This window comes from Callorhinchus milii, unplaced genomic scaffold (assembly GCF_018977255.1).
Source record: "Callorhinchus milii isolate IMCB2004 unplaced genomic scaffold, IMCB_Cmil_1.0 Scaffold3, whole genome shotgun sequence".
Classification (NCBI taxonomy): Eukaryota; Metazoa; Chordata; class Chondrichthyes; order Chimaeriformes; family Callorhinchidae; genus Callorhinchus; species Callorhinchus milii.
Genome location: NW_024704744.1, coordinates 69,660,641 through 69,688,482, shown reverse-complemented (window position 1 = coordinate 69,688,482; position 27,842 = coordinate 69,660,641). Strand labels below are relative to the sequence as shown.

General features: G+C 43.1%; 1 protein-coding gene across 1 annotated transcript; it reads left to right on the top strand.

The window, feature by feature from the left end:
• The first annotated feature begins 11 nt into the window (after window positions 1-11).
• nt5e (5'-nucleotidase, ecto (CD73)) lies at window positions 12-27,842 on the top strand. The gene is made up of 9 exons (XM_042333129.1): window positions 12-356; window positions 14,624-14,846; window positions 14,935-15,123; window positions 18,527-18,724; window positions 19,342-19,496; window positions 20,628-20,736; window positions 21,265-21,414; window positions 25,471-25,671; window positions 25,955-27,842. The coding sequence occupies exons 1-9, from the start codon at window positions 12-14 to the stop codon at window positions 26,122-26,124; spliced, it is 1,740 nt and encodes a 579-aa protein (XP_042189063.1). The 3' UTR covers window positions 26,125-27,842.

The following is a 27,842-nucleotide window of genomic DNA, read 5'->3' as shown; positions in this document are numbered from 1 at the left end:
CCACGACAGCCATGGGCAGCCCGTGCGCCCTTGGCGCCCCCCCGCTGCTGCTGCTGCTCCTGCTGTGCGCCCTGGGCGCGCCGCCCCCGAGCCTGGCGTCTTTTGACCTGGTCGTCCTGCACACCAACGATGTCCACGCCCGGGTGGAGGAGACCAGCCGGGACTCGGGCAAGTGCTTCACCGGCTGCGTCGCCGGGGCGGCGCGGAGGATGACCCAAATCCGAGAGGTGCGAGCGAAGGAGCCCAACGTCCTGCTGCTGGACGCGGGGGACCAGTTTCAGGGCACCATCTGGTTCAACTATCACAAGGGAGCCGAAGCCGCCCACTTTATGAACCGACTGGGCTACCAGGCCATGGTAAGTCGGCCAACTTGGACCCTCAGACGATTTGGTGGGCGAGTGATTCTCACCGACTCTCCGTCCCGCCAAGGAGAGAGAGAGAGAAAAAAAAAAGGTTGGGGGGGTGGGGGGGTGGGAGGGGGTGGGGGGGGGGGGGGAGGGTCGGTGGGGGGGGGGGCGGGTCCCGATCGCGGCGCCTCGGGGGGAACCCGCCTGGCGAGGGTGACCGGCCGCGCGGCGAGTTGACGGTGTGTCTCGCGGACGAAACGGGGGGGGGCCCCCGACCCGCTCGCCCGCCCGCCCGCCGCGGGGCCCTGCGTCCGGTTGTGGAGTGAGCGACCGCGTTCTTATTACAACGACGACGACGACGACGGCAACCAGGTTGCACTCATAGAGCGCCTTTCACGTCGGGAGGACGTCCCAAGGCGCTGGACGGTTGGGTCGGGACCCGAGCAGTGGGGTGGGAAATGGTCAGGGTGAGGGGAGGGAAGGGAGGGGGCGAGGACGGGGTAGAGAATCGAGAGGGGAGCTGAAGGCACAGTCAAAGAGAAAGGTCTTGAGACCGGCCTTGAAGGAGGAAAGGGAGGAAGCGGCGAAGGCACTGGGGGATACAGTTCCAGAGCCTCGGGGCTGAGAGCCCGACCACCGATGGTAGGGCGGTTGGGGCGGGTGATGTGGAGCAGACCGGAGCCAGAGGAACGGAGGGTACGGGCAGGTAGGTAGGGGGATAGTAGGTTGGAGAGGTAGGAGGGAGCAAGGCCGTGAATGGCCTTGTAGGTGAGGATGAGGATCTTGAATTCGATCCTCTGGGGGATGGGGAGCCAGTGGAGGTGAGCGAGGGTGGGAGTGATGTGGTCGCGAAGCCTGGTGCGGGACAGTACACGAGCTGCAGAGTTCTGAATGACCTGCAGCTTGTGGAGGGAGGTGGCGGGAAGGCCGGCGAGGAGAGAGTTCCCATAGTCCAGCCTTGAGGTGATAAAGGCGTGGACCAGAGTTTCAGCAGCGTGAGGGGTGAGGTAGTGCCGTAGTCTGGCGACGTTCCGGAGGTGATGGAAGGCGGTGCCAGTTGTGGCGCGGATATGAGGGAGAAAGGACAGCTCAGGGTCGAACAGAACCCGAGGTTCCTGATGGCTTTGAGAGGTGGAGAGTGCAGCCTTGGATGCTGATGCTGTCAGCGCCTGAGGTGCGGAGGCGCTGACGCGAGCCAATCAGGAGGGCCTCGGTTTTTCGCACGTTGAGCTGAAGAAAGTTGTCTCTCGTCCAGGACTCGATGTCGGACAGGCAGCTGTCAGGACATCGGTGGTCGTGGAGTTGAGGGTAGAGGAGGAAAGGTAGAGTTGGGTGTCATCCGCATACATGTGGAAGTTAACTCCATGTCTGCGGATGATGTCACCAGGGGGAGCATGTAGAGGGTGAAGAGGAGGGGACCGAGGACAGAGCCCTGAGGAACGCCGCACGAGACAGTGCGGGGGCTGGAAGAAAAGCCGGTAGTGGAAACAAAATGAAGATAGTGGGAGAGGTACGACCTAAACCACTCAAGGACAGGGCCTTGAAGGTTGAGGTGGGAGGACAAGCGGTAGAGGAGGATAGAGTGGTCGACCATATCGAATGCAGCCGATAGGTCGAGGAGGCAGATGGAGCCCTGGTCACAGATGGTCAGGATGTCATTGGTGACCTTGACCAGGGCAGTTTCCGTACTATGAGCAGCACGGAAACCCGACTGGAGGCGTTCAAATAGTGAATGGGTGGAGAGGAAAGAGCGCAGCTGGGAGGCGACGACTCTTTCGAGAACCTTGGACAGGAAGGGGAGGTTGGAGATGGGCCGGTAGCTTGATGGCTGGGCATCAAGGGAGAGTTTTTTCAGTGTAGAAGTGATGGTGTAGTTTTGAGGGGAATGGGAACAGAGCCAGAGGAGAAGGACAGGTTAATGGTTTCTGTGAAAAGTGGGGCAAGGAGGTGGAGCTGGGAGATAAGGAGTGGAGTGGGGATGGGGTCCAGGGAGCAGGTGGTGGGTTTCAAGGACAGGATGAGGTTAGTGACAGAGGGTGGGGAAACGGGTTCGAAGGTGTGTAGGGGAGGATGGGTTTGAGTCGGAGTTTGGGAGGGAAGGGGTGGGGGGTGGGTGGAAGTTGGAGGGGCAGTAACCGCGGAGTGGATCCCCTTGATTTTGGATTCAAGGAAATCCAGCATCTCCTCGCAGTGAAGATTGGAGGAGATGACCTGGGCGGGGTGGTGGGGGGGACCGAGAAGTTGGGATGTGGTGGAGAACAGAAGCCTGGGGTTGTTCTTCGCCTCCAGGATTATCCTGGAGTAGAAGGACGACTTGGCCGAGGCTAGAGTGAGCAGTAGATTTTGAGGAGGTCCAGTCAGATTTGCCGGTGGACCGTTAGGCCAGATTTGAGGCAGGTGCGTTCAGCGGCCCGCACCTGGCTCCTCAGTGAGTGGAGGTGAGTGGTGAACCAGGGGGAGGAGCGAGAGTAAGAAACAATGCGGGAGGTGATGGGGGCAAGAGTGTCAAGTGTGGAGGAGAGGGTGTTGTGGAGGAGGGTGAGAGCAGAAGAGGGGTCAGTGAGGAATGAAGGCCAGAGGGAGAGGAGTTCAGAGTACTCCAAGGCAGCGGTTAGGGATTGTGGGGCTAACTTCTTCCAGGGGTGGTAGAAGATGGTGGTGGTCTGGTGGAGGTAGGGAGGGGGGTGGAGGTGGTGAAGGAGATGAAGTAGTGATCGGAGACCGCCTTGTTGGTAATGGTGACATCCGAGACACTGAGGCCCCGGGTGATCACCAAATCGAGTGGGCCGTGAATGTGAGTGGCGGAGTTGATGTGGAGGGAGAGATTGAGTGAGGAGAGGAGGGAGGAGAAGTCCGAGGAGGTGGAGCAGGAGGGGATGAAGTGCAGGTTGAAGTCGCCCAGGATGATGAGGCAATCAGAGCAGAGGCAGAGAGATGTTAGGAGGGTAGAGATGTCGGAGATGAAGGTGGGGGAGGTTTTAGGGGGCCGGTAGAGGAGGAGGATTTTGAGTGAGAGATGGGAGGGGTGGGAGAGGGTGAGGTGGTCAAAAGAGGGGAAAGAGCCAGAGGAGTAGGGGGATAGGGCAAGTGGTGTCCTTAAGATAAGGGCTACACCACCGCCACGGTGGTTGGAGCGAGGGATGTGGTGGGAGGTGTAGCCGGGTGGTGTGGCCTCCGTGAGGGGGAAGGTGTGGCTTGGGGTGAACCAGGTTTCAGTTAAGGCCATGATGTCAACGCTCTCCTCAAGGACGAGATTCTTTTATTTGATATAGTTTTTATAACATCGTAACGTCTCAAAGTGCTTCATAGACAATTTTCATTAAGTGTAGTGACTGTATATTTGTTGTCAAACATGGCAGACAATTTGAGCAAATCAATGAAGTGAGTCAATTACCTGCAGGAATTGTTGATGAGGAAACCAGGAAAAATCGCTTTCTCTTTTAGTGTTGACCTTTAATGTCCACTTGAACAGGCAGACCGTTCTTCCATTTGACATCTCATTTATCGATCACAAGATCCGCACCTACAAATCACTTCATACCCTAGCACCTCCCTACCTCTCCAACCTGCTCACACCATACTTCTCTATCAAATGCAAGGATTGTTACCCACCCCTTTCATGCAGGGGTGGGTAACAATCCTTCTTGACATCCTTCTTCACCTCCCTTGCCCCATCTGTAGAATATCCTTTCAAGAAGCAAAAATCAATTAAGAAAGAGACAATGAAATAGAAGCAGGAGTATAAAAGACTCTTAGGAATGGAACCAGGGTGTGGGGTATTTATGAGCTGAGAATAAATGAATTATTTAATAAAACAGTGTTGTGGATTGAGAATCATTACTTCTCCACTCCACCGTTGGCAACCGTGCTTTCAGCCACTACGGCCCAAACCTCTAAGAACTTCCTGACTCAAACACTCTTGGCCTCTCTTTGCTTGCCTTCAGATCGAACCTGAAGACTTTCCTCTTCGACTGTGCCTATGGTCACCCCCTCTTTCTCCCTGGATTGAAGTCAAACTATGCCATTGTTGGGTGCTCCACGATGGTTGTAAAGGGCTACATAAATCCATGTTGTTTATGCAGTGCAATGCTAGTGCTGTGTTAGCCTAGACTGAACTCAAGAGTTTCAATGTGAGTTTGAAAGGCAAGAACAAATTAACAACTAACAAATTAAGAAGTTCAAAAATGGTCTTGGTCAGGAAGTAAGATAGACAGCCACAGAGACTGTTATTTCAAGGAACAGTAAACAACTGAGTCAGCACCCCCTCCTCAGTTCTAACTGTATCAACCTCTAACTCTCAGCTTTACAAATTCAGGTCTGCTCTATCTCCCCCCTCAGCGGGTGAGCTTTTAGGAACTTGCTCCCTAAATCTCTGTCTTGTTCCATCCCTCTCAGCTTTCAAAACCCTTCTTAAGAAAAAATCCCTACCTCTTTCATTTACTATAAACACTTGGAGATAATAATAATCCTTGCATTTACTATTGTATATTCACGTTGAGAGGATGTCCCAAAGTGCTTCACAGGATTTACTGTGAAGTGGAGTGACTGAGCTAATGCAGCAGCTAATTTGCGCACAGCAATGTTCCACAAACAGCAATGAAGCGAATGGCTAATTTTATTTGCAGAATAGTTGAGCAGAACAGCACTGTCAAACCATAGAGCCACAAGCCACATATGACCCATGAAGGGTATCCATGTGGCTTCCAGCCACCTCAGCTTCAGCAGAAATATGTGTCTCAGTTAATTTCCACTGACAATTTGTTTACAGATACGTGTACTTTTAAACCGTTTGTACATCCGTGTCAGTTAAATACTAGCAACTTGCACATACAAGCATTAATGGCTTGTTTACAAGGTTACATTTGAAAATTAATCATTTGCTACACAATCGTGGCAAATTTGAATTGAGTGTGGAATATTCAAAAATGCCCAGTGTTTGCACATATGTGTACATATGCAATGCCTTTGTTGCAGTGATTCCCCAATAACTTTGCTGTTGCTGCGAAGGTCTTTGATTCACATTGCATGTAATTGGATACTCACACATGTGTCTCTGGTGAACATTTTTTGATTGGTATGGCTCACACATGTAGCTCAGTACAAATCTGGGTGCAACAATGCTGGGCCAGGACACCGGGAGAAACTCCCTCCTCTTTTCGAATAGTGCCATGGGATCTTTAATGCCCACCTGGACAGGCAGATGGGACCTCAGTTTAATGGCACCTCCGACAATCCAACATGCCCTCAGCACTGCAAGGATTATTTATTATATTAAATTTGCACAGATTAAATAACCCATTCTCCATGATAGAGTGTTGACTGATATTTTCAGTTTGATCATTGTTCCTGCTGAAACCATGCTTATGTGAAAATGCCCCAAATTCTTCCTTATGTGTGTTTGTATTGAGGTTACTCTGACCCAGTACAGGAACCAGCACAGAGGAATTCACTACATACAAGGAGAAAATACAGCAAACAGTAGTTTTGTAAACCTCCTGCACTGCTTATCTATGATTTAAGACATTCTACAATTCTTTACTCGTGACTCTTCTAAAATGAAAGGTCAGTTATACAAGAACAAACCCAAAAATTATGCAGTGGCAGAAAATCTTAAGTAGGATGTGCAACAGCATTCCAATATCAGTACTGGTAATTTAGTCTGGAACTACTCACCCATTGAATCTTTTAAGTGTTTTATTAGATTCTCGGAGCTTTGCATCCATTTCCTTGCCTTTTCATATTCTTTAATTTCCTTACTTCCATGAGAAAGTTGAATGCAGAATTACTGCAAGCAATGCATGCAGAATTGGATATTTGCATGCAATAAGATTTATTAGATACAATTTATTAGTTAAATCTATGTGAATCTCTGACCCAATCATCCCAATTCTATATTTATTGTCCTTCTGGAGTTTCTCATTCTGCATTTTCAGTACCTTATAAGCAAATAAATATTTTCTAAATGACTTTAAAAATGGGAACTAAAGACTTTGCTTCAGAACAGTAAAGTGCAGTAAACAGCAAACCAACTCACACCTAGGTAAGGGTCATGGGATCCTAAAAGCACTGGAATCCTGAAAATAATTGTTGGACAGAGGTTCTTTCATTGCTGCTCGTATTGGTCTTTTGTAACTTTATTCTACTTTGGCTCTAGAGTTAAGCCTTTCTCTGGTCAAGCGAAAGAATCATCTTTCCAAGCTCTGCGGAAGTCTGTTTCTGTGTTTGATTAGCTGTTAATAATAATCCTTGCATTTGATATAGCGCTTTTCACGTCGGGAGGACGTCCCAAAGCGCTTCACAGAATATACTGTAAAGTGAATTGACTGTATATTTTGTGGGCGAACGCGGCAGCCAATTGCGCACAGCAATGTCCCACAAACAGTCGTAGATTGAAAATTACCAATTTATTATTGTTTTGGGTTTTTGGAGGGATTATTATTAGGCGTGTGGAGTAAGGAAACTTGCCCAAGGTTTCGCCCTGCCTGGAATTGAACCCAGGTGTCTTGCTTGCAAAGCAAGTGCTCTAACCACTGAGCTACAGGACTCCACATGTTGGCATCAAGAGAGAGGTGCTGAATGTAAAAGCTGTGCTCCAATGTTCCTATGTTCCTCTGTTGTACTTATCACTGTGCTTTTTATCAATGGATCCTTTTTCTTATGCTTCTGGAACTACGCTTTCTTCATCAAAACTTTGTTCCTTCTGGTTCTGATTGTATGCAAACAATTCTCCTGTATGGATTTGAGCTCTTGGAGATGCAGTGCAGATCAAAGTCCAGGATCAAGCAGTGAGGTGGATTTGTGACAATCATGGGAAGCATCAGGCAGGAAAGGAGGGCTACGTGTCACAAGCTGTTCTGTAAAGATCCTTCCACCACACTAAAGGCAGATTGTCTGTTAGATAGCTGTTGAGGAAGCTGAGGCTTGAGGTGACAGCTGCTAGAAGGTATTACATCTTTGTGGGATGTCCTCTCGATGCGAAAGGCCCTATTCAAATATAATTTTTTATTGTCCGCGTTCGTGAACAAGCGTCCATAGATCCAGTAATTGGCATCCATCTTGATTAGTTTGCAGAGGTAAGCAGCAGCTGCTCAAGCTCCGCACCTCCAGCTGAAGAGGATGTATTAATTTATCTCATAGCTGATGGAGAAGGGAGCAATGTTTGAAGTAATGTACAACTCACTATAAAACTGCCTCCTCCCAATTATTGCTTTTCTTTACCCAGAGTTTTTTTTAAACCAGAGGATAATAAATAACTGGAGCAGGTTGCCAGGAAGGTGGCTGATGCCAGACCCTGGACAATTAATAAATTGGTCACTCAATCAACAACTGTTGGTAGGACACTGCTGTGCGCAATTGGCTGCACATTTTGCCCACAAAATATGCAGTCAATTCACTTTACAGTATATTCTGTGAAGCACTTTGAGACATTTCAAAGTGCTATATCAAATGCAAAGGTTATTATTAGAGTGTATATTCTGGAAGGATGAGATCAGAAGCTGGTCCTTTTTCATACAAACCAACCTTGTAAAAATAAACCCTACCAGCAACTGAAGACTGAACGTGCAATGTTAAATAAGTTATACACACAAAACAGGTGAAGAGGAGCAAATCAACAAAGCAGTATGGAATGTAATAACGTTGAGTTTTGCGTTCCTTGGCCAAAGAGGGTGGAGCCAGCATGTGAATCAGTGAACCTCACACATTAAATTAAATGAGGCAGCCAATTACGCACAGCAGTGTCCTATACATAGTTGTGAATTGAGTGACCAATTTATTATTGTTATTTTTTTTCAAGGAATTATTAACCCCAGAAAAGTGATCCACCAACCATCTAATAACCGGGTTCCTACTTACTGCTCAGTAAACAAAGGTGTGGGACGTCCTCCCGACGTGAAAGGCGCTCTATAAATGCAATCTTGTTGTTGTGTGTGGAGTAAGGAAACTTGCCCAATGTTTCGCCCTGCCAGGATTGAACTCAGGTCTCTCGCTTGTGAGGCGAGTGCTCTAACCAATGAGCTACAGGACTATATGAAATAAAGAGAGCATTCCCATTCACGGACCTTTGTAGGCCTATTGTTAATAATTTTTTTTAACAAGTTAACATCCATATTTAGTTTGAACATTTTGTCCTTTCCATTTTATATTTATTCACCTACTTTATACTTACTAACCTGCTTTATATTTATTCACCTCATCTGCAAGTTCATATTGTTTACAATAGAAAGCAGGATATCTACTAATGAGGGTCCTCAACTCGGTTGCGGTTGTGAAATTAGTGCAGCTATTGGGTCATCTTGTGAAACATTGTCCACTATTTGATATTGCTATACTTTGATCCAACTAAAACACTCTACAGTATAATAAAGTAAAATGAAATACAGGTATGTGCAGTAAAATAAAAGTACTATTTTACAGTAAATACCTATGAAATGATAGCATTGATGTATCACAAACTGAATTCTGAAGTTCCTGCTTGGGTGTAGACATTATGTACAATGATTAAATATCTTTCTAATACTGTAAACAGTGCATGGTTGCTTTGAGATCTACACATGTACTTGATAAGCTAACCACTAAATTGCCCATTGGTCCACATTCAAATTGGTAGAAGAATCTTTCCCAGGAATTCTTTAATCAGAAGGCCACTCTGTAGGTTGAGATAATTGAAGGCGTATGCCCTGTAATTGATTTCTTTATCTTTTCTTAATGTTCGAGGAATTGAAGTCCAGCACTTCAACGTGTTATTAAAACAGTAGATAGTGCTCCGCTATTTCTTCTATTTCTCTTTATTGGTCAGTCAGGCGTCTGACACATCTAGAAACCCATCACCAAGCTTAGGTTTATCCAAACTGAGATTTCCATGCATCCCACCTAAACATGGAAATTCCCCTGCTGTTTACTGGAATGGAATGCGTACTCTCTCCCATGCAGGGAAGCATCCTATTTACCTAATTCCAGAAAGCATTAGGCGCAGGTTGGCAAGACCCAAGGCTTGGGGACTCCAGATTGTGTGTTGGGCTACCACTAGAGCCTCACCACCTAAAATCATGTAATAACAAAACAATAGTCCTCGCCATACAACGACACAGATATACAAATCAAATAACTAAGAAACGACAGCATGCACTCAGGAATTGCTCAGTACTCCAGACAAAACAATAAGCCTGAGAAGGCACCTCAACATACACAGCAAAGATCAGCGATCAGCCCCTGGAAATCCCTCAGGGACAACTGATTTTATAATATGAAACTTAATACGGACTGGCACCCGGTAAACCCTCGGACACAACCAATCCTATATAAAACATACAAAGCAGAACTATCACAGAGAATGGTTCCTCTAAACTCCACAGAAACAATCAACACGTCACTCGTGCTGCCTAACTTGACTTCTGAGTTTCAAACAGACCAACCACTACTACTGTTATTACTTCTCTGCCTAACAAACAGAACCGAAAACCGAAGGACAGGGAACTTATAATAATAATAATCCTTGCATTTGATATAATGCCTTATCATGTCTTCAAGATGTCGTGAAGTGCTTCACAGAATACAACAACAATAACAACAAAATTACATTTATAGAGCGCCTTTCATGTCGGGAGGACGTCCCAAGACGCTGGACAGTCAGGGGACAGGACCTGACCATGGGGGAGGGGGCTGTAGGGGTGAGGGAAGGCAGAGGGGTGGGAGGGAGACAAAAGGCCCGGTCGAAGAGAAGGGTCTTGAGACCGGCCGTGAAGGAGGCATGGGAGGAAGCGAGGCGGAGGAATCGTGGGATGGAGTTCCAAAGTGTGGGGGCAGAGAGGCTGAAAGCCCGGCCAACGATGGTAGGGCGGGTCAGGCGAGAGACATGGAGTAGGCAGTGGAGGGAGCGGGCAGGTTGGTAGGGAATCAGCAGGTTAGAAAGATAGGAGGGGGCAAGGCCATGGATGGCCTTGAAAGTGAGGACGAGCATCTTGAATTCGATCCTCTGAGGGATGCCAGTGGAGTCGGGCAAAGGTGGGAATGATGGGGTCACGGAGCCTGGTGCGTGAGAGTACACGAACTGCAGAGTTTTGGATGAACGCAGCTTGTGAAGGGAAGAGTTGGGAAGGTCAATGAGGAGGGAGTTTCCATGATCGAGCCTTGATGTGACGAATGCGTGGGTGAGAATATACTGTAAATGGAATTGACTATATTTTTCTGGGCGAAGGAATTATTACCCACCCAAAAGCGATCCGTCAATCGACTAACAACCGGGTTCCTACTTACTGCTAGGTAAACAGAGGTATGTGGAATAAGGAAACTTGCCCACCGTTTCGCCCTGCCAGGGATCGAACCCAGGAATCTCGCTTGCGAGACAAGGTCTCCAACCATCTTGGACTCCAAAAGTCCATCTGTTGGGGTTAATGTCATTTTGTTGTTGTTAAGGAGCAAATGGGATTAGGCGAGGTTAGGGGTGATGGGTTCACAGGACCTAGTAAAGAAGAGATGTGGGCTGCAGATTCCTAGACAATTTGGTGCTTGTGAGGCTGGTTAGCAGGATGGGGAAGTAGTTGAGTCTGAGGGTTTGGGCTGCATTGTACTTGAAGTAATAATGGAATCAGGTGATGGTACGGAGATGGAAAAAGACAGTAGAGAAAGACTGAGTGGTCAATGCTATAATTATATACAGCATATAGAAGGGCAAACGAGGCACAAAAAATATTGTTTCTGACTTTGACCAGGATGTCTTAGTACTGCCAACAGGGCTCAAACCAGATTCGGGAAAATCATATAGTAAACGGAGAGAATGGAAAGAAACTGGGAGTCAATGATACATTCCCGCAGTTTGATGATAGGGCAATAATTGTTTCCAGGCTGTGTTTTTTGAAAAGTGGGTTAATGTTGGTTGTATTGAAGGGGGTGGTTGATGAAATCAGCTGACAGAGGGTGGAAGTGGCAACTGAGTAGACAGGAGCTGTGTGGGAATGCAGTCAGGGAGCAGGAAATAAGTTTCATGTGAGAAATGAGAGAGAAGCAAAGGAGTCAGTGTTGGTTAGTAGAAGAAGTGGAAGCAAGTGAGAAGATCTTGTTGATTTTGGACACCAACAAGGCCAAATCTCCTTGCATTTGGAGTCAGAGGTGAGAATGGAGGGAGGGTAGGTGGCGGTAGAGAAGAAGAGACTACCTTTGATATCTTTGATACCCTATCTGACGATATATTAGGCTGGACCTGATTGCTCTTATTCAAAATTGAAGCACTCTTCAGCAGGAATCTTATATCAGTCCAATAATGGTGCCTTGAATCTTTTCTTTTGCCAAAGGAAATACGTTGTCATCTTTTGTTATTTCTTAACTTGGGAGATTGCAAACAAAGTGCGATTCCCAGCAGGGCGAAACCTTGGGCAAGTTTCCTTACTCCGCACGCCCAATAATAAACCCTCCGAAAAAAAATGACATTGGTCACTTCAATCCACGACTGTTTATGGGACACTGCTGTGCGCAATTGGGGATGTCATCCGCAGACATGGCGTACATTTCCCACATGTATGCAGATGATTTGTGGAGTCCTGTAGCTCAGTGGTTAGAGCACTCGCTTTGCAAGTGAGAGACCTGGGTTCGATTCCCGGCAGGGCGAAACGTTGGGCAAATTTCCTTACTCCACACGCCTAATAATAATCCCTCCAAAAAAACAAAACAATAATAAATTGGTCATTTTCAATCCATGACTGTTTGTGGGACATTGCTGTGCGCAATTGGCTGCCGTGTTCGCCCACAAATATACAGTCAATTCACTTTACAGTGTGTTCTGTGAAGCGCTTTGGGATGTCCTCCCGACATGAAAAGCGCTATATCAAATGCAAGGATTATTATTATTATTATTATTATTATGACACTCAACGCTACTTTTCCACCTCTCTTTGCGATCCCCAGTCCCCTGATGTTCTATCAGCCTAAGTGTCAGATCTCAGGGGCTGGATGAGCGCAAACTTCCTTCAGCTGAACATTGACAAGATGGAAGCCATACTCTTTGGCTCTCGTTAACGTCTAAAATCTCACGGTTCTCACCTCCTCCACCTACCCGACCTCCCCCTAAAACTCTCCGGACCCATACGCAACCTAGGCGCCAGGTTCGACCCCCAATTATCCTTCCTCCCCCACATCTGGTCCCTCACCAGCACCGCTTTCTTCCACCTCCGACGTATCGCCCGTCTCTGCCAATATCTCTCCCCAAAAGCCGTTGAAACTCTGGTCCATACCTGCGTCACCTCCCAGCTGGACTATTCAAACGCCCTCCTCGCTGGTCTCCCATCCACTACCATCCATAAAATCCAACTCATTCAGAAATCTGCTGCCCACATTCTCACCCGCACAAAACTCCGCTCCCCGATCACCCCGTCCTTACCAGACTGCACTGGCTGCCTGTCCCAGAGAGGATCGATTTCAAGATCCTCACCCTTGTATTCAAGTCCCTGCACTCCTCTGCACCTCCCTACCTCTCTGACCTCCTTTCTCCTTGGCATAGTACCTGTTGCCTTCGTTCCTCCGGATCTGGCCTCCTCCTTGTCCCCCGAGTCCTCCGCTCCACCCTCGGCAGCCGTGCCTTCAGCCACTATGCCCCGAGGCTCTGGAACTGCATTCCTCACTCCCTTCGTCTTGCTCCCTCCCTTCCGATTTTCAGGTCTCTGCTGAAGACCTCTCTTTTCGACCGCACCTTTGGTCATCTTCCTTCCCCTCCCTCTGGCTTGGTCCCAGGATCCTAATCTGTAAAGCGCTCTGAGACGCCATCTGGCATGGCGGGCACTATATACATCCAAGTTGTTGTTGTTGTTGCCGCGTTTTGCCCACAAATATACAATCAATTCACTTTACAATATATTCTGTGATGCGCTTTGAGACGTCCAGAAGACGTGAAAAGCGCTAAATCAAATGCAAGGATTATTATTATTATTTGTGATGAACAACTCGCTCAGTCATGAATCCAGCTCCATTTCTTCCAAAGAATTAAAACCACAATCTCCAGTTGGTATATATTTATTTAAAAATATATTTATATATATATATTTTATTTGTTATTATTATTATTATAAAGGCATGCTACTCCTTGGAAAATTTGAGAAAACAGGTAAATGTGAATAGTTCAAAGTAGCTGCATAGTTTATTACATTCTTTATGACCCGCTTCGCCTCTTGTGTGCTTTACGCGTGCCAGAAATCAGCTTGGTTTAGCCTGAAGCAGAAATTTTTGAGTTCAAGCCTCACGTCAGGCCTTTCAGCTTGGCTGATAATATTGGGCGTGTACTACGTTGCCATGAGTTGCAAACATTCAAAGATTACAAAGAGTATACAGGTTGGAAACAGGCTCAAACACTCCATGACGGTGTCTATATTTCACATGGGTCTCCACCCATTCTTCACTCACCGCCCATACCCTCCTATTTCCCTCCCCCTCATCTGAAGTTCTGACTCCTTCTTGAATGCATCTACACTATCTGATTCAACCACTGCTCAAGGTTCACTGATTCTAGCTGAAATGCTGAACGTTTGTCCAATCTGCCTATTCAAAATGACATCTTTTAAGATATTCCATTGCCAAGGAAAAAGAGTCTTGATGTAACAGATGTCCAACTCTAGATTTTTTCCTCAGAAACTCCCTTCTCTTTTCAAATACTGTAGTGCCACACTGAACAGGCAGATGGGACCTCAGTTTAATGCCAAGTCTGAAGGATGTCAACGCCAACAATCCTGCACACCCACAGCAATGTATTGGAGTGTGAGCACAGATCATACATTGGCTGTTTATAACGTACAGAAAGTTTAATCCTATCCATAGTGCGGTTTTCTGCAAGAGACACTGGATGGCAATTAAGAATTATTTTTCTTCTTTTCTTCTGTTGAGGGACTCTGAGGCCAGTTGTAATTACTGCCATTTATTCAATTTTAGCATTGTCTCTTTAAGCATTGGAATCCTAGGTTTTATAAATAGGGGTATATTCTATGTATATCAAGCTAATACAAAACTAAGTACATGCCAGTTCCTAACTATGGACATGGTCAACAAAGAGCTCAGGAGTTATGTTGTATGTCAGTCATGTTAAATCAATAGCTTCATACTTTCTTGTTGATTAACAGGGTTCCATAAACTACCAGACAACCTGAACAGGCATTTTACTTTTAACATTGAACATTAGATTAAGGATTGATCTTTCTTTATTAAAGGAATTGTAAAATACTGTATTTTGTTTTGTTAATTAACGCAATAGCTATTTTCTCTATTTTTAATTTTAACTTTACCAATATATTATTCTCTAGGCTCTGGGAAACCATGAATTCGACAATGGTGTTGATGGATTAATTAAACCCTTTCTTCAATCTGTTAACTTTCCGGTGCTGAGTGCTAATATAAAACCAGATGCTTATCTAGCACCAAATATCACTGGCTATTATAAGCCCTATCATATATTTACAGTCGGATCTGAAAAGGTTGGTGTGGTTGGGTACACCAGCAAGGAGACACCATTGCTTACAAGCTCAGGTTGGTAACAATTCGAGTGGAGATTCATTATATCCAAGAAGTTTGAGACTACAGTATATGTAAATCTATTACAAATCTTTAATTTCAGGCCCACACCTCATCTTTGAAGATGAGGTTGAAGCACTGCAGAGGGAAGTTGACAAACTTAAAACGTTAAAGATAAAATACATAATTGCCTTGGGTCATTCTGGCTTTGAAACAGATAAGAGGATTGCAAAGGAAGTGAAGGGAGTCGATATTGTTGTTGGAGGACACACCAACACGTTCCTTTACACAGGTAACTTTTCGGGAAGGTGGGGTGGGGAAAATATCTGATCAGGTTCCTGTATCTGAACTCATTCCAGTGATGATAATAATAATAATAATAATAATCCTTGTATTTAATACAGCGCCTTATCACGTTTTCGAGACGAATCAAAGCGCTTCACAGAATATACTGTAAAATGAATTGACTGTGTATTTTGTGGGCGAAACATATGATATGAATGAGCTTTGCTCGCCACTGGAGCCCTGTAACTGTACAGCTACAGAATGCAGAGCGGTGGGCAAAAATGTCCCGAAGTCAGCAGTAAAATGGCTAACGTTTTGATTCTCAGGATACTCACAAAATAAAAACAAAGATTTTTTTTTCAGGATTCATTGAGCTCTATTTTTTCTGCCCAAAACAAGTGATAATTGGGTGTGTCGGGTATGGGGGTGGGGTGGGGGGTTTGTGGGGCGATTGTGGAAGGGAGGGGTGGGAGGAGGGGAGCGAGACCAGTTTCAGGATCCATGTGGAATCAGCACCCTATAACTCCCCTCTATAGTATTTTGTAGCCCCAAGATAGCTAACTCAGCATAGTCTCAGCCCAGTCAGCAAATAGCTGACTATGCTGAGTCAGCACTGTTGGCCCAGGGTTCAACAATCTATTGCTAAAACCTTAGTCCGGCAACTTGATTAAAAAGCTTTCATTGAAACATTCTGGTTTTGATATTAGGTTTAAAGTTATAATTTCTTTTTCATAAAAAATACAATTATTTAAGATCTTATTTAATTTTTCCTATGCCAGTGACTTAGATTTCCTTTTTTGTCAAATGTATTCCCTTTTTGCCATTCCTTCTCTCCTAAAGTTGTTTCTCCGGATTACCCAAACAGACCTCTATTATTTTGTTCAAAAGGCCATTCTTCATGTGGTGTAGAGTACATTTAATGTAAGCAGGCTAGTGTAACTATGGAGCATATTACAGTTAATCCTTTATTGCAGGGGTCGTGGAATTGCAATCAGGAGTAGGATATTGCCCAGAGGTAAGAAAGCTAAATACAGGGTTGCAACTGCTGCCATATCTGAGTGCAGCTAATTCAGGGCAAACCTGGAATCAAATCAGTGATCTTATTATTCTGTATGGTTTAGTGGTACACTAGATGTTGTCTTTACCAATAGGCCATTCGGAGAGCCCTCAACGTTCAAGTGAGTGATTTCCCTATGGAGTACTGTGAGTCTCCTGTCACTTTGGCTCAGTTGGTAGCATACTCTCTGTCATAAAGTTGTGGGTTCACTTATCTCAACAGAACTTGAGCTAACCTGTACTCAGGTGGATGTTAAAGGTGTTCTCTGATGTCCTGGCTAATAATCTATTGGATTAATTCACCTCATGGTTGTTTGAGGGACTTTGTGGTGTAAATGGCTGCTATATTTGCCAAAAATTAGTCATGACGACTGACAATAATTACCTGTGAAGTGCTTTGAGATGCTTTCACATGATAAAGTGAATGAAAATGGTAGTGGCTGGAAAGTCCAACTGAGAGGGAAAGAATGATTTCCTGAGTTTAGTGAAACCTTAGGCAAGTTTCCTGACTCCACATGCCTCTGTTTACCTAGTTATGCTAGGTAAACGTCTGCTCATAATGGGAGATTTCAACCTCCACCTAAATTCCCCTTGCACTCCTTCTGCCAACTTCACTGCCCTCCTCTCCTTCCTAAACCTCACCCTTCATATAAATTCACCCACCCACAACCGTGGTCATGCCCTTAACCTCGTTATCACCCACGGCCTTGACATTTCCGACCTCAGCATAGTGGACAAGGCCATCTCGGACCACTTCCTCATCTCCTTCTCCTCTCACATCCCTCTCTCCTCCACCAAGCCCTCAACTATCCTCTACCACCCTTGGAAAAGGCTACCCCCTGAGACCCTCACAAAGAGCCTCACATCATCAAACATCCTATCCCTCTGGCCTTCCACCTGCGGAGATACTGAAGCAGCCGTCCAGCTGCTTCATGATCGCTTCTCCTCCACCTTCTAGTCCCAAAATCATCTTGGAGGCTGAACATAACCCTAAAATCCTTTTTTCCACCACCCACTACCTCTGCCGTGCCCCCCCTCAGGTCTCCTCAATCTTCATATCAAATGCCAAGTGCGAGGAGGTCATGGACTTCTTTTCATTTGAAATACATAACATCCGCCAGGCAGCCTCATCCATTTGCCTCTTGTCACCCATCCCCTCTCTGTCCCCTTCACCCTCCCCATCATCTACTCCTACCACGACCCCCATCCTACATTCCTTCCTCCCCATCTTTCCCTCCTCCCTCTCACCCACCATCACTGCCATGAAACCCACCACCTGCTGCCTTGACCCCCTCCCCACCAACTTGCTGGTCACCCAGCTCCTTCTCCTCTGACCACTACTGGCTGATGTCATCAACCAGTCCCTCTCCTCCGGATCAGAACCTGCCCCCCTCAAAACTGCTGTCATCACCCCCTTCCTCAAAAAACCTTCCCTAGATCCCTCAAACCCCAGCCATTCCGCCCTTCCTCGCAAAAGTCCTAGAATGCGTTGTTGCCAATCAACTCCACACACACCTCTCCTCCCACTTCCTCTTCGAACCCCTCCAATCTGGTTTCTGCCCTGCCCACAGTACAGAGACTGAGCTTGTGTAAGTTACAAACGACATCCTCTCTGTCAGATCTCAGGGGCTGGATGAGCGCAAATTTCCTTCAGCTGAACGTTGACAAGACGGAAACAATACTCTTTGGCTCTCATCAACGTCTAGAATTTCACGGTTCTCACCTACTCCAACTACTCTACCACCCCTAAAACTCTCCGAACCCGTACGCAACCTAGGCGTCAGGTTCAACCCCCAATTATCCTTCCTCCCCCACATCCGGTCCCTCACCAGCACCACCTTCTTCCACCTCCGACACATCGCTTCCTCCCTTCCCATTTTCAGGTCTCTGCTGAAGACCTTTCTTTACGACCGCGCCTTTGGTCACCTTCCTCCACCTCCCCCTTGCTCGGCCCCTGGATTCGTTACTGTGAAGCGCTCTGAGACGCCGTCCGGCGTGGAGAGCACTATATAAATCCAGGTTGTTGTTGTTGTAGTTAACCCAGTTGTTAGTCGATTAGCAGATTGCTTTCCTGGGGTAATATTCCCTAAAAAAAATCGGTCACTCAATCCATGCCTGCTTGTGGGATACTGCTCTGTGCAATTGGCTGCCGTGTTTTGTCCCCAAAATACAGTCAATCTACTTTACAATATATTCCATGAAGCACTTTGAGATGTCTCAACGATGTGATAAAAGGCTGTATCAATGTAAGGATTATTATTATTATTTTCAAATCTTGATGGGAATTATCCTACTGATCTATTTTCTTTTTGTCTCAATATTAAAACATTGCATTGTTCATTCTATCTTGGCAGGTACGCCTCCTTCCAATGATGTTCCTGCTGGGAAATATCCTTACATGATAAAGTCGAATGATGGCCAAAATGTTCCTGTTGTACAGGCCTATGCATATGGAAAGTATCTTGGTTACTTAAAAGTGACCTTCGACAACGCAGGAAAGGTTACTAAAGCAGAAGGGAACCCAATTCTCCTGGACAGTAACATTATTCAAGGTAATGTAACATCTAGATATTCTTCGGCAGATTTTTCTATGGCAAATGAATATAGTTTATGTTTCAAATTTGATTTTATCAATATCAATAAAGGACTAAAATAAGTCACTCGCATTGCATTTAAACACTGATTGAGGATGCCTTCAGTTCACTACATGTTAGACGGACTGAATAGTAACTTTTATGCAGATACAATACAAGAATTTTCATTTATATAGCATCTTTCACATCTGGTGGATATCCATCTTTAAAAAAGTGACTGTGCTTTTCAGATTTAACAAGAGAAAATTTAACATTTTAGAAAATAATGGGGGAAACTACTCAATGGTAGAGTTAATAATAAACGATAAGTGTTTTCACAGTAAATAATTGAGTTTTGTTAGTACCCTATTTTATGAGGAATTATGACTTCATCAGGCAGAGACAAAGTGCATGTTATTACCATGGAACATATATTTTTATTGTGACTAAGAAGAGATCTTTTGTCTCATTTTGGATTTTACTTGAAAGAGAAAAAATCATTCCCAGCAAATCCCAGTTAAAAAAAAAGCATTTAAAAGAAAGATCTTGGTAATATTAGAAGGCAATAACATTTGTGTCTTTTATTTTACTTTTAGACCCTGCTATTCTTCGTGAAGTAAATGAATGGAAAAAACCACTTGCTCATTATTCAAAAGAAATAATTGGGCAAACATTGGTATATCTGAATGGCACTAATGTGGAATGCAGATATCGGGAATGCAATATGGGAAATTTAATCTGTGATGCTGCAGTAAGTAACATTCGTAGATAACTACACTGCAAATAGGTTTGACATATAGCCAATGACTGTTTCCTTCAAACAATGTAATTTTAACATTGGCTGCCACTATATGTGTTAGCCTGGCTCAGTTAGTAGCACTCTCACTTCTCAGTCAGAGGTTATGGGTTCAAGCCCCTACGTTGGGACTTTGAAAGCATATAGTCTAGGTTGATACCCTAATGCAGCACTAGGTGTGTGCTTCATTGGTGGAGGTGCCGTCCCTCAGATGAAATGTTAAACCAAGGTCCCATTTGCCTGCTTAGGTGAATGTTAAAGATCTATTTGAAAAGATTTGAAAAGAGAAGGGAATTTCTCCCAGTGTCCTGGCCAACAAACCCCCAAATAATATTGGTTATTCACTTCAATTTGTGAGACATTGCCATATGCAAATTGGCTCCCGTGTTCACCCACAAAATACAGTGACTACACTTGACAGTATATCCTGTGAATTACCTTGAGACGTCCTCCTGGCGTGAAAATCAAATGTAGGATTATTACATTTAATATTAAAATAATTCAGATAGGTTAAATTATGCTGTAGTTGATTGATATAAAATGAGTGCTAATTTGTGTCACACCACGTAATTAATATAATTTTTCATGAATTCTCTTTTTTTCTTGTTACTATTTTCCTACTAAATGTGTCAACTAATCATTATAAAATGGTCCATGGGTGGTAACAGAAGCATTTTAAGTATCTCACACATGTAGCTATTCTTCATGTGTCACTCTGAATAGTGATGGCAGGTTATTTTAGCATGGGGAAGATCACAATCCTGACCTCACCCAACATGCAGGCAAGCACAATTCCAGCAGAGTTCAACAGATAGCAATCAGGGGAGAGAAACCATTTTTTCTCTTGCAATAAACCTGGACCCATCCGATCGACATCACTTCTTGCCACTTTATTTTGTGCATTTTCTCTTAGGATCCATCAAATGAGACAGAATGTTGATTAGTTTTGAGATAACCTAGTCCACGATATTGAACTCAAGCTCAGATTGGAGTTGCTAAATAAGGGCTGTCTTCCAGTTTCTTGCCAGCTACAGATTTGGATTCCTCTAGAAACCAGTTACAATATCTTCTTTCTAATGGTTTCAGGTTTATGAATATATTCGAAATCCAGATGAAATGTACTGGAACCAAGTCACCAGTTGTATTGTACAAGGTGGTGGTATTCGTTCGGCCATCGATGAACGCGCTAACAAGGGTACGTGGGCTCGCTCATTTCCACACAAGTACTTTTGACTCATTTCTCTCTTGACCTCAGTGATCTGAAACTGCTGTACTTGTTTACCGGACAAGATAATTGACAAATTAATCAATTGCAGCTTCATTGATTTGAAAAGAGAATGACCATTTTGCTCAAAACTTGTGATTTTGAGTCTGGGATGATCTGAAACAGTAGAAATGGTGATTCTAAAATTTGTTTTTTGTTTATCTTATTCCAATTCTGGTCTGGAGTGACAAGTTTGGTTTGCATTGGCTCAGGAGGTGGGAAATTGCTTTGTGTTATACTAACTTCTGGGACTGCTATGAACTTGGTTCCCATGGTTTCCGCCAAGTACAAATTGCCAGGGAATCATTTACAAAATCAGCACTAATTTAGCCAAGTTGAGTTAACAATAACAGACGAGTTTCGAGTGAAAATAAAAATCTTCTGTCATGTTTTTGTGACTGAAGTGATAGATTACAAGTTACAACAAATCAATTGATTACCTTTTTTTTGTTTATGTAGGAATGATAACCTTGGAAGATCTTTCCAATGTTTTACCATTTGGAGGTACTTTTGATATGATAGCGATCAAAGGATCGGTATTAAAAGCAGCGTTTGAACATTCTGTTAGAAGATATGGTGGGAATACAGGAGAATTCTTGCAAGTGTCTGGTAAGATTTTGTTTCAAATGCGTTCACTTAGCAATTTTCTCTTCTCTTCACCAGAATGTACTGATAGATTCTTGTTGAAGTTCCTACATGCATTGAAAGACCCCAATATATCATCTAAGTGGCCATCACTTAGTTATCAGCCTAGAGTTTTGTAGGTGATATAATCATAGGGAGGCCAGATCCTTTCTTCACTCAACATTCAATAGACACACAGTTTAACATAGGACACTGAGCTTTATATTACAGAACGCACACTTTAACCTAAAATGAGTTAACTAACTAAACAGACAGTGTGGTTAAGGCTGATTCAGTTGACAGCACTCTCACCTCCGAGTCAGAAAGTTGTGGGGTTCAAGCCACGTTTTGGGACATTGAATTCACATTCTAGACTGTCACTTCAATACAGTGCTGGGTGGCGGTGGAAGGGTGTCTCATCCTTTTGAATGAGACATTGGTGGTTTTCCTTGTGGCCTGCTTCATCACAAAAAAACACAATCTGTCTCACACTTTCCTCATGAGAATGCAACCCAGCCTGTTCCTTCCTGTTTAAACCACAAGCCTCCTATATTTGCAATACATATCCAGTGATTTCCCGAAGCACCACTGTAAGAGCCACTTAAATCAATGAGATCTTTTTGTAGTTCTTGGTCTCACTGGGGTCGCCCTTCTTGTGGATAGAAACCACAATTGCACTCTGGAACACTGATACAAATAATAATCCTTGAATTTGATATAGCGCCTTATCGCATCTTTGAGAAGTCTCAAAGCCATCACAGAATATACTGTAAAGTGAATTGACTGCATATTTTGTGGGCAAAATGCGGTAGCCAATTACGCACAATTATCCATAAAGTCATGGATTGAGTGACCAAATTATTATTCTTTTAATATATAATTTTTGAAGGGAATATTACCCCCGGAAAAGCGATTCGCTAATCAACTAACAGCCGGGTTCCTACTTGCTGCTAGGTAAACAGAGGCGTGTGGAGTAAGGAAACTTGCCCAAAGTTTCGCCCCACCCAGGAATCGATCCCAGGTCTCTTGCTTGCGAGGAGTGCGGACTACCCACTAAGCTACAGGACTGCATGCCTCAGAGAGAGTTCTATTGACCAGCACTAGGAAGTTCTTGGCTTTGATGTGTCACCATCCTCCATTCCCACCCTCGCAGCTTTAAAGTTGTGGGGTTCAAGCCACGTTTTGGGACATTGAATTCACATTCTAGACTGTCACTTCAATACAGTGCTGGGTGGCGGTGGAATGGTGTCTCATTGTTGGAGGTGGAATCCTTTTGAATGAGACATTAAGTTCAAGTCGGAGTTCTTCCCACTAAAAAAACCACACCATCAATCCACTTTACAGTACATTCTGTGAAGAGCTTTGAGAACGTCTCAAAGACCTGGTAAGGCTCTATAGCAAATGTAAGAATTATTATTGGAAGCAAATTTCCCATGCTTTCCAGTTTCATTATGAGGGCTTTTTGAGGCATTCGGCCAAAAGTCTTCCGGAAATTGATGAAGACAACATTGGTGGCTTTCCTTGTGGCCTGCTTCATCACAAAAAAACACAATCTGTCTCACACTTTCCTCATGAGAATGCAATCCAGCCTGTTCCTTCCTGTTTAAACCACAAGCCTCCTATATTTGCAATACATATCCAGTGACTTCCCGAAGCACCACTGTAAGAGCTACTTAAATCAATGAGATCCTTCTGTAGTTCTTGGTCTCACTGGGATCGCCCTTCTTGTGGATAGAAACCACAATTGCACTCTGGAACACTGATACAAATAATAATCCTTGAATTTGATATAGCGCCTTATCGCATCTTTGAGAAGTCTCAAAGCCATCACAGAATATACTGTAAAGTGAATTGACTGCATATTTTGTGGGCAAAATGCGGTAGCCAATTACGCACAATTATCCATAAAGTCATGGATTGAGTGACCAAATTATTATTCTTTTAATATATAATTTTTGAAGGGAATATTACCCCGGAAAAGCGATTCGCTAATCAACTAACAGCCGGGTTCCTACTTGCTGCTAGGTAAACAGAGGCGTGTGGAGTAAGGAAACTTGCCCAAAGTTTCGCCCCACCCAGGAATCGAACCCAGGTCTCTTGCTTGCGAGGAGTGCGGACTAACCACTAAGCTACAGGACTGCATGCCTCAGAGAGAGTTCTATTGACCAGCACTAGGAAGTTCTTGGCTTTGATGTGTCACCATCCTCCATTCCCACCCTCGCAGCTTTAAAGAGCTCAGCATTAATGCCGTCCGCCATTACCAAGTGCAGACTCCACCCCCTCCCAACGGATTAGGGGGTTTCTCCAAGTGTCCTGGCCAAGAAACCCCCAGATAAAATCAATCATTTACTTCCTGGTTGTTTGTCATACATTGCTCTGTGCTGCTACATTCACCTACAAAGTACAGTCAATACACTTTACAGTAAATCTTGCAAAGCGCTTGGAGATATCTCTTGACATGAAATGTATTATATCAAAAGGAAAGATTATTATTTATTATTCATGTCTGTGGGGATCAGGGGAGTGCCTTTACTAACTGAGTTCACAACAGAGTTTTATATAAAGAAAGCCGTTCAGCCCATTTTACCTGATGTCTTCCTTCTGGAATACCCATCCTGATGACTTCAGCATCCACACTTCAACCACTTAGATCATTGCTTTTCATATTTTATAATAATAATAATAATAATAATAATCCTTGCATTTGATATAGCGCTTTTCACGTCGGGAGGACGTCCCAAAGCGCTTCACAGAACACACTGTAAAGGGAATTGACTGTATATTTGTGGGCGAACTCGGCAGCCAATTGCGCACAGCAATGTTCCACAAACAGTCGTAGATTGAAAATGACCAATTTATTATTGTTTTTGGTTTTGGAGGGATTATTATTAGGCGTGTGGAGTAAGGAAACTTGCCCAAGGTTTCGCCCTCTGCCTGGAATTGAACTCAGGTCTCTCACTTGCAAAGCGAGTGCTCTAACCACTGAGCTACAGGACTCCACAAATATACTTTAACTTAATACTTTAACTTAATACTTTGTTGTAAAATGCAGAGAGTAAACGTGTCAAACAAGCTGAAATCTGACATCTAATTAATCTAATTTAATTCATATCTTAGTGTGGTTCCAATCTTCATAAACCTTTTTGTGCCTGGCTATTTTTAAAAAACATAATTTCTCTTTAACTTTTCCTGAGTTTGAGGATTAATATTATAAGATAAATACTTGTATGAATATTTTTGAAAATATCAAATTTAAGCAGTTATAACACAAAAGAGCGAGGAAAATCCAATTAAACAAACACATTATCTGTTGTTCGGCTTCACGCTTTCTTCAATTTCAAAATGTATGTACTTTTAGCTTGCTCTTCAGTCAAAATGCCTACTTACATTGACATCATCTACAACTCATTATATCACCTTGAAGACCTGTATCATGCCCACTCCTCAATTTTTTTTACTTAAATTAATAGAAGTTCAAGTCTGTGAGCCTTTCATAACGCAAAGCTCTTGGCCTCAGAATTATTTTTGTTGCTCTTCTCTGTGTGCTACCTAATATTTTAATGTTCTTTTGAAGTTAAGTTGTCCAGACCAGCAGATTTCAATTTAAAATGTACAGTTTTTTAAATAAATTGCCATAAACTGAAATCCTTTACATTGTGTTTCACAGCACCAGGACATTTTGCTGTGATTCAGATATTCTTAGGTTTCTTTTACCCCAATGAGTTCCTTTATATTGTTTGGAAAGCTTAAAGGAAATGGCTACACATCTGTGATTTATTAGTTACATGGAAACAAGTTGTTCGACCCAACTGCGAGTTTCCACACATTCCCTGCTGCCTCCCATACTCTTATATTCCCCACTTTCTCATGTGATGGTCTAGCTTCTTCTTGAATGCATTTATACAATACCATTTATGTCATTTCCTCACACAGAAACAGAATAAAACTCTAAATTGTCTCTTAAGGCATTGCTATCTAAAATGCCACATACCAGCACACTCAAATTAGATTTGGCAATTCTGACATTATGTATTGTTCCAGGTATTCATGTGAGTTTTGACCTCAGCAGAAATCCTGGTGAAAGAGTGGTTTTGTTGGAAATTCTATGCGCAGATTGTCGGGTACCACACTATGAGCCAGTTGAAAACCAGAAAATCTACAAAATAGTTGTTAACTCATTCATGGCTGGAGGAGGAGATAGTTTCAGCATGCTGAAAAATGAAAACCTCAAGCATGACATTGGTAAGCATACATTGCGCTCCAATATGCAGTGAGTTTAGTAAGTAATGAGATTCCATAATAATGCAGAAGAAAGAAGAAAGTCATTTAATTCATGTGAAATTTGCCCTAAAGCAATCCAGTGGAAAGGAGTCCTCACCCAGTTTCCATATGGTCCTTATGAAGGGCCTTTATAAATTGCCAGATATTAGATCCACTTTCAATCAGCAATCAGTGCAAATGCTATTTTCTGGCACTATTTACATGAATGTTACTTGATGAATAAAATATTATTTTGTTGTTCCAGGTTCCATGGATGTTAAAGTAGTTTCAAACTATATCAAACAAAGGGGCCGAATTTATCCCGCTGTTGAAAAAAGAATATCATTTACTGGAAGTGGGACAAGAATAAGCATTAATCATATTAACTTTTTATTAATGTGTGTATTGATTTTTGCTCTATATTTCCATATTTGACCAATATGAAAAATATTATTAATGGGATAATTCATATACCTAGGAGAAAATAATTTTTAAAATATGAAGTAAATAATGTTCTAACCCAGCCAGTGACCTCCACCACATTGCTTGTGAGTCAGGTTGAAGATGAATTTCAAAATGCTTTCAGTTTAGTAAGTAATGAAAAGAACATGATTAACCAGTTTGCAGATACGCTACAACACCCAGACCATTTTCACTCAACCAATTCAAATTTGCCTGGAATAAAAAAAAAATCTCCCTTTGCAATAAATACACATAATGTATAATATAATAATAACACAATAATCTTTTCTAACATTTTTAGCATCTTTTTGTGGAAAACTCATACTTTTTAGACAAACTATTATGGTATATTCAATGCTGAATTTAACTGAATATCAGGAAGGATCAGGATACTAGATTCATTTAAAAAATAGCTTGATGCTGTGATGGGGAGATGGTAAGAAAGAGGAGATCAATTGTGTCTAAGGGCTTCCTTCAACTTAACCTCTCTTGTGATCTTGTGATTTATTTCGTAAAAGGTATTATATAAATATAATTTATTGTTATTGTTATTATCTTCTGAACTGGATTACACTCCTCGCTCACCTCATTGATCTTGTACTATTGAAAGGGGAATGAACAATCTAAAAGTTCTCCACATTTGCAAGTGTGTGCATAAAATTTTATTTTTTCAATCTTATTAAAAAGTTAGTTATGCAACTGGCTATTCAATAACATTAGAAAAACAATTTCCTTGAAAATTCTTGGGCCAACTATTGTACCACCCAAGAATTTTCAAGAGGACATTGGAATGTGGAGCTGGTATTAATTCTTATCATATATTTACACTGCATTTATATATATATTGATTGGAGATTGGAGAATCAAGGGCAATACAGTAGTTCTGAAACCATCTCTTCAAGATAGTCATAGGGACATAGGAAATTATGGACTGTAGGAGGCCATTCATCCCATTGAGTCTGTTATTGGATCTTGACAATTTTACTCTCACCAGCACAATGAAAATCATGAATCAGACTATTTATAATTCTTGGAATAACAGATGACTTTGTGATGTTCAAAATCACTACATCGGCCGTACAAATTAAATGTTTCTTGCGAACTGTAGGAAACAAATACTGAATCAAGAAGACACAAGTTTGAGGTTGCAAAAGGCAATTTCAGGACAGATACTAAGAGGCAATTCTTTACCCAGAGAGTAATTATCCACTGGAAAAAATGTGGATAGTATGGAGGATGATTGAGGTCAAGACGCTATATAAAAAAAAGCTTAATGTTATAACTGGAAGAAACTAGTGTGAAAGGATGAGATCAAATGGACAGAAAAGTTTTTTTCATATGAAACGATCTTCTGATCAGTTCTTCCAAATAAAATGTTTCACTTATATGAAGTCAAATTAAATTGTGTCTGATGAGTTGTTCTTGATCAGTTGATTTGAATGAATATCACAGTCGTAATTGTGGAGAAATGGTGGGGCCTGTAAACCTAATGTATCTTTGTAATGAAGGCCGAATTTGCAATTATGTGATTAAGCTACAAATGTATAAATATTTACCTTGCTGACTTATGCTACTGGTTTGACCAACAAAGTGCCTTGAAATAAATACAGCGTGCAGAATGTATTATTCTTTAATGAACTTAAAATGGAGCAGATTATTATGAGGGAATAATTAAAAATGTATTTCATTAA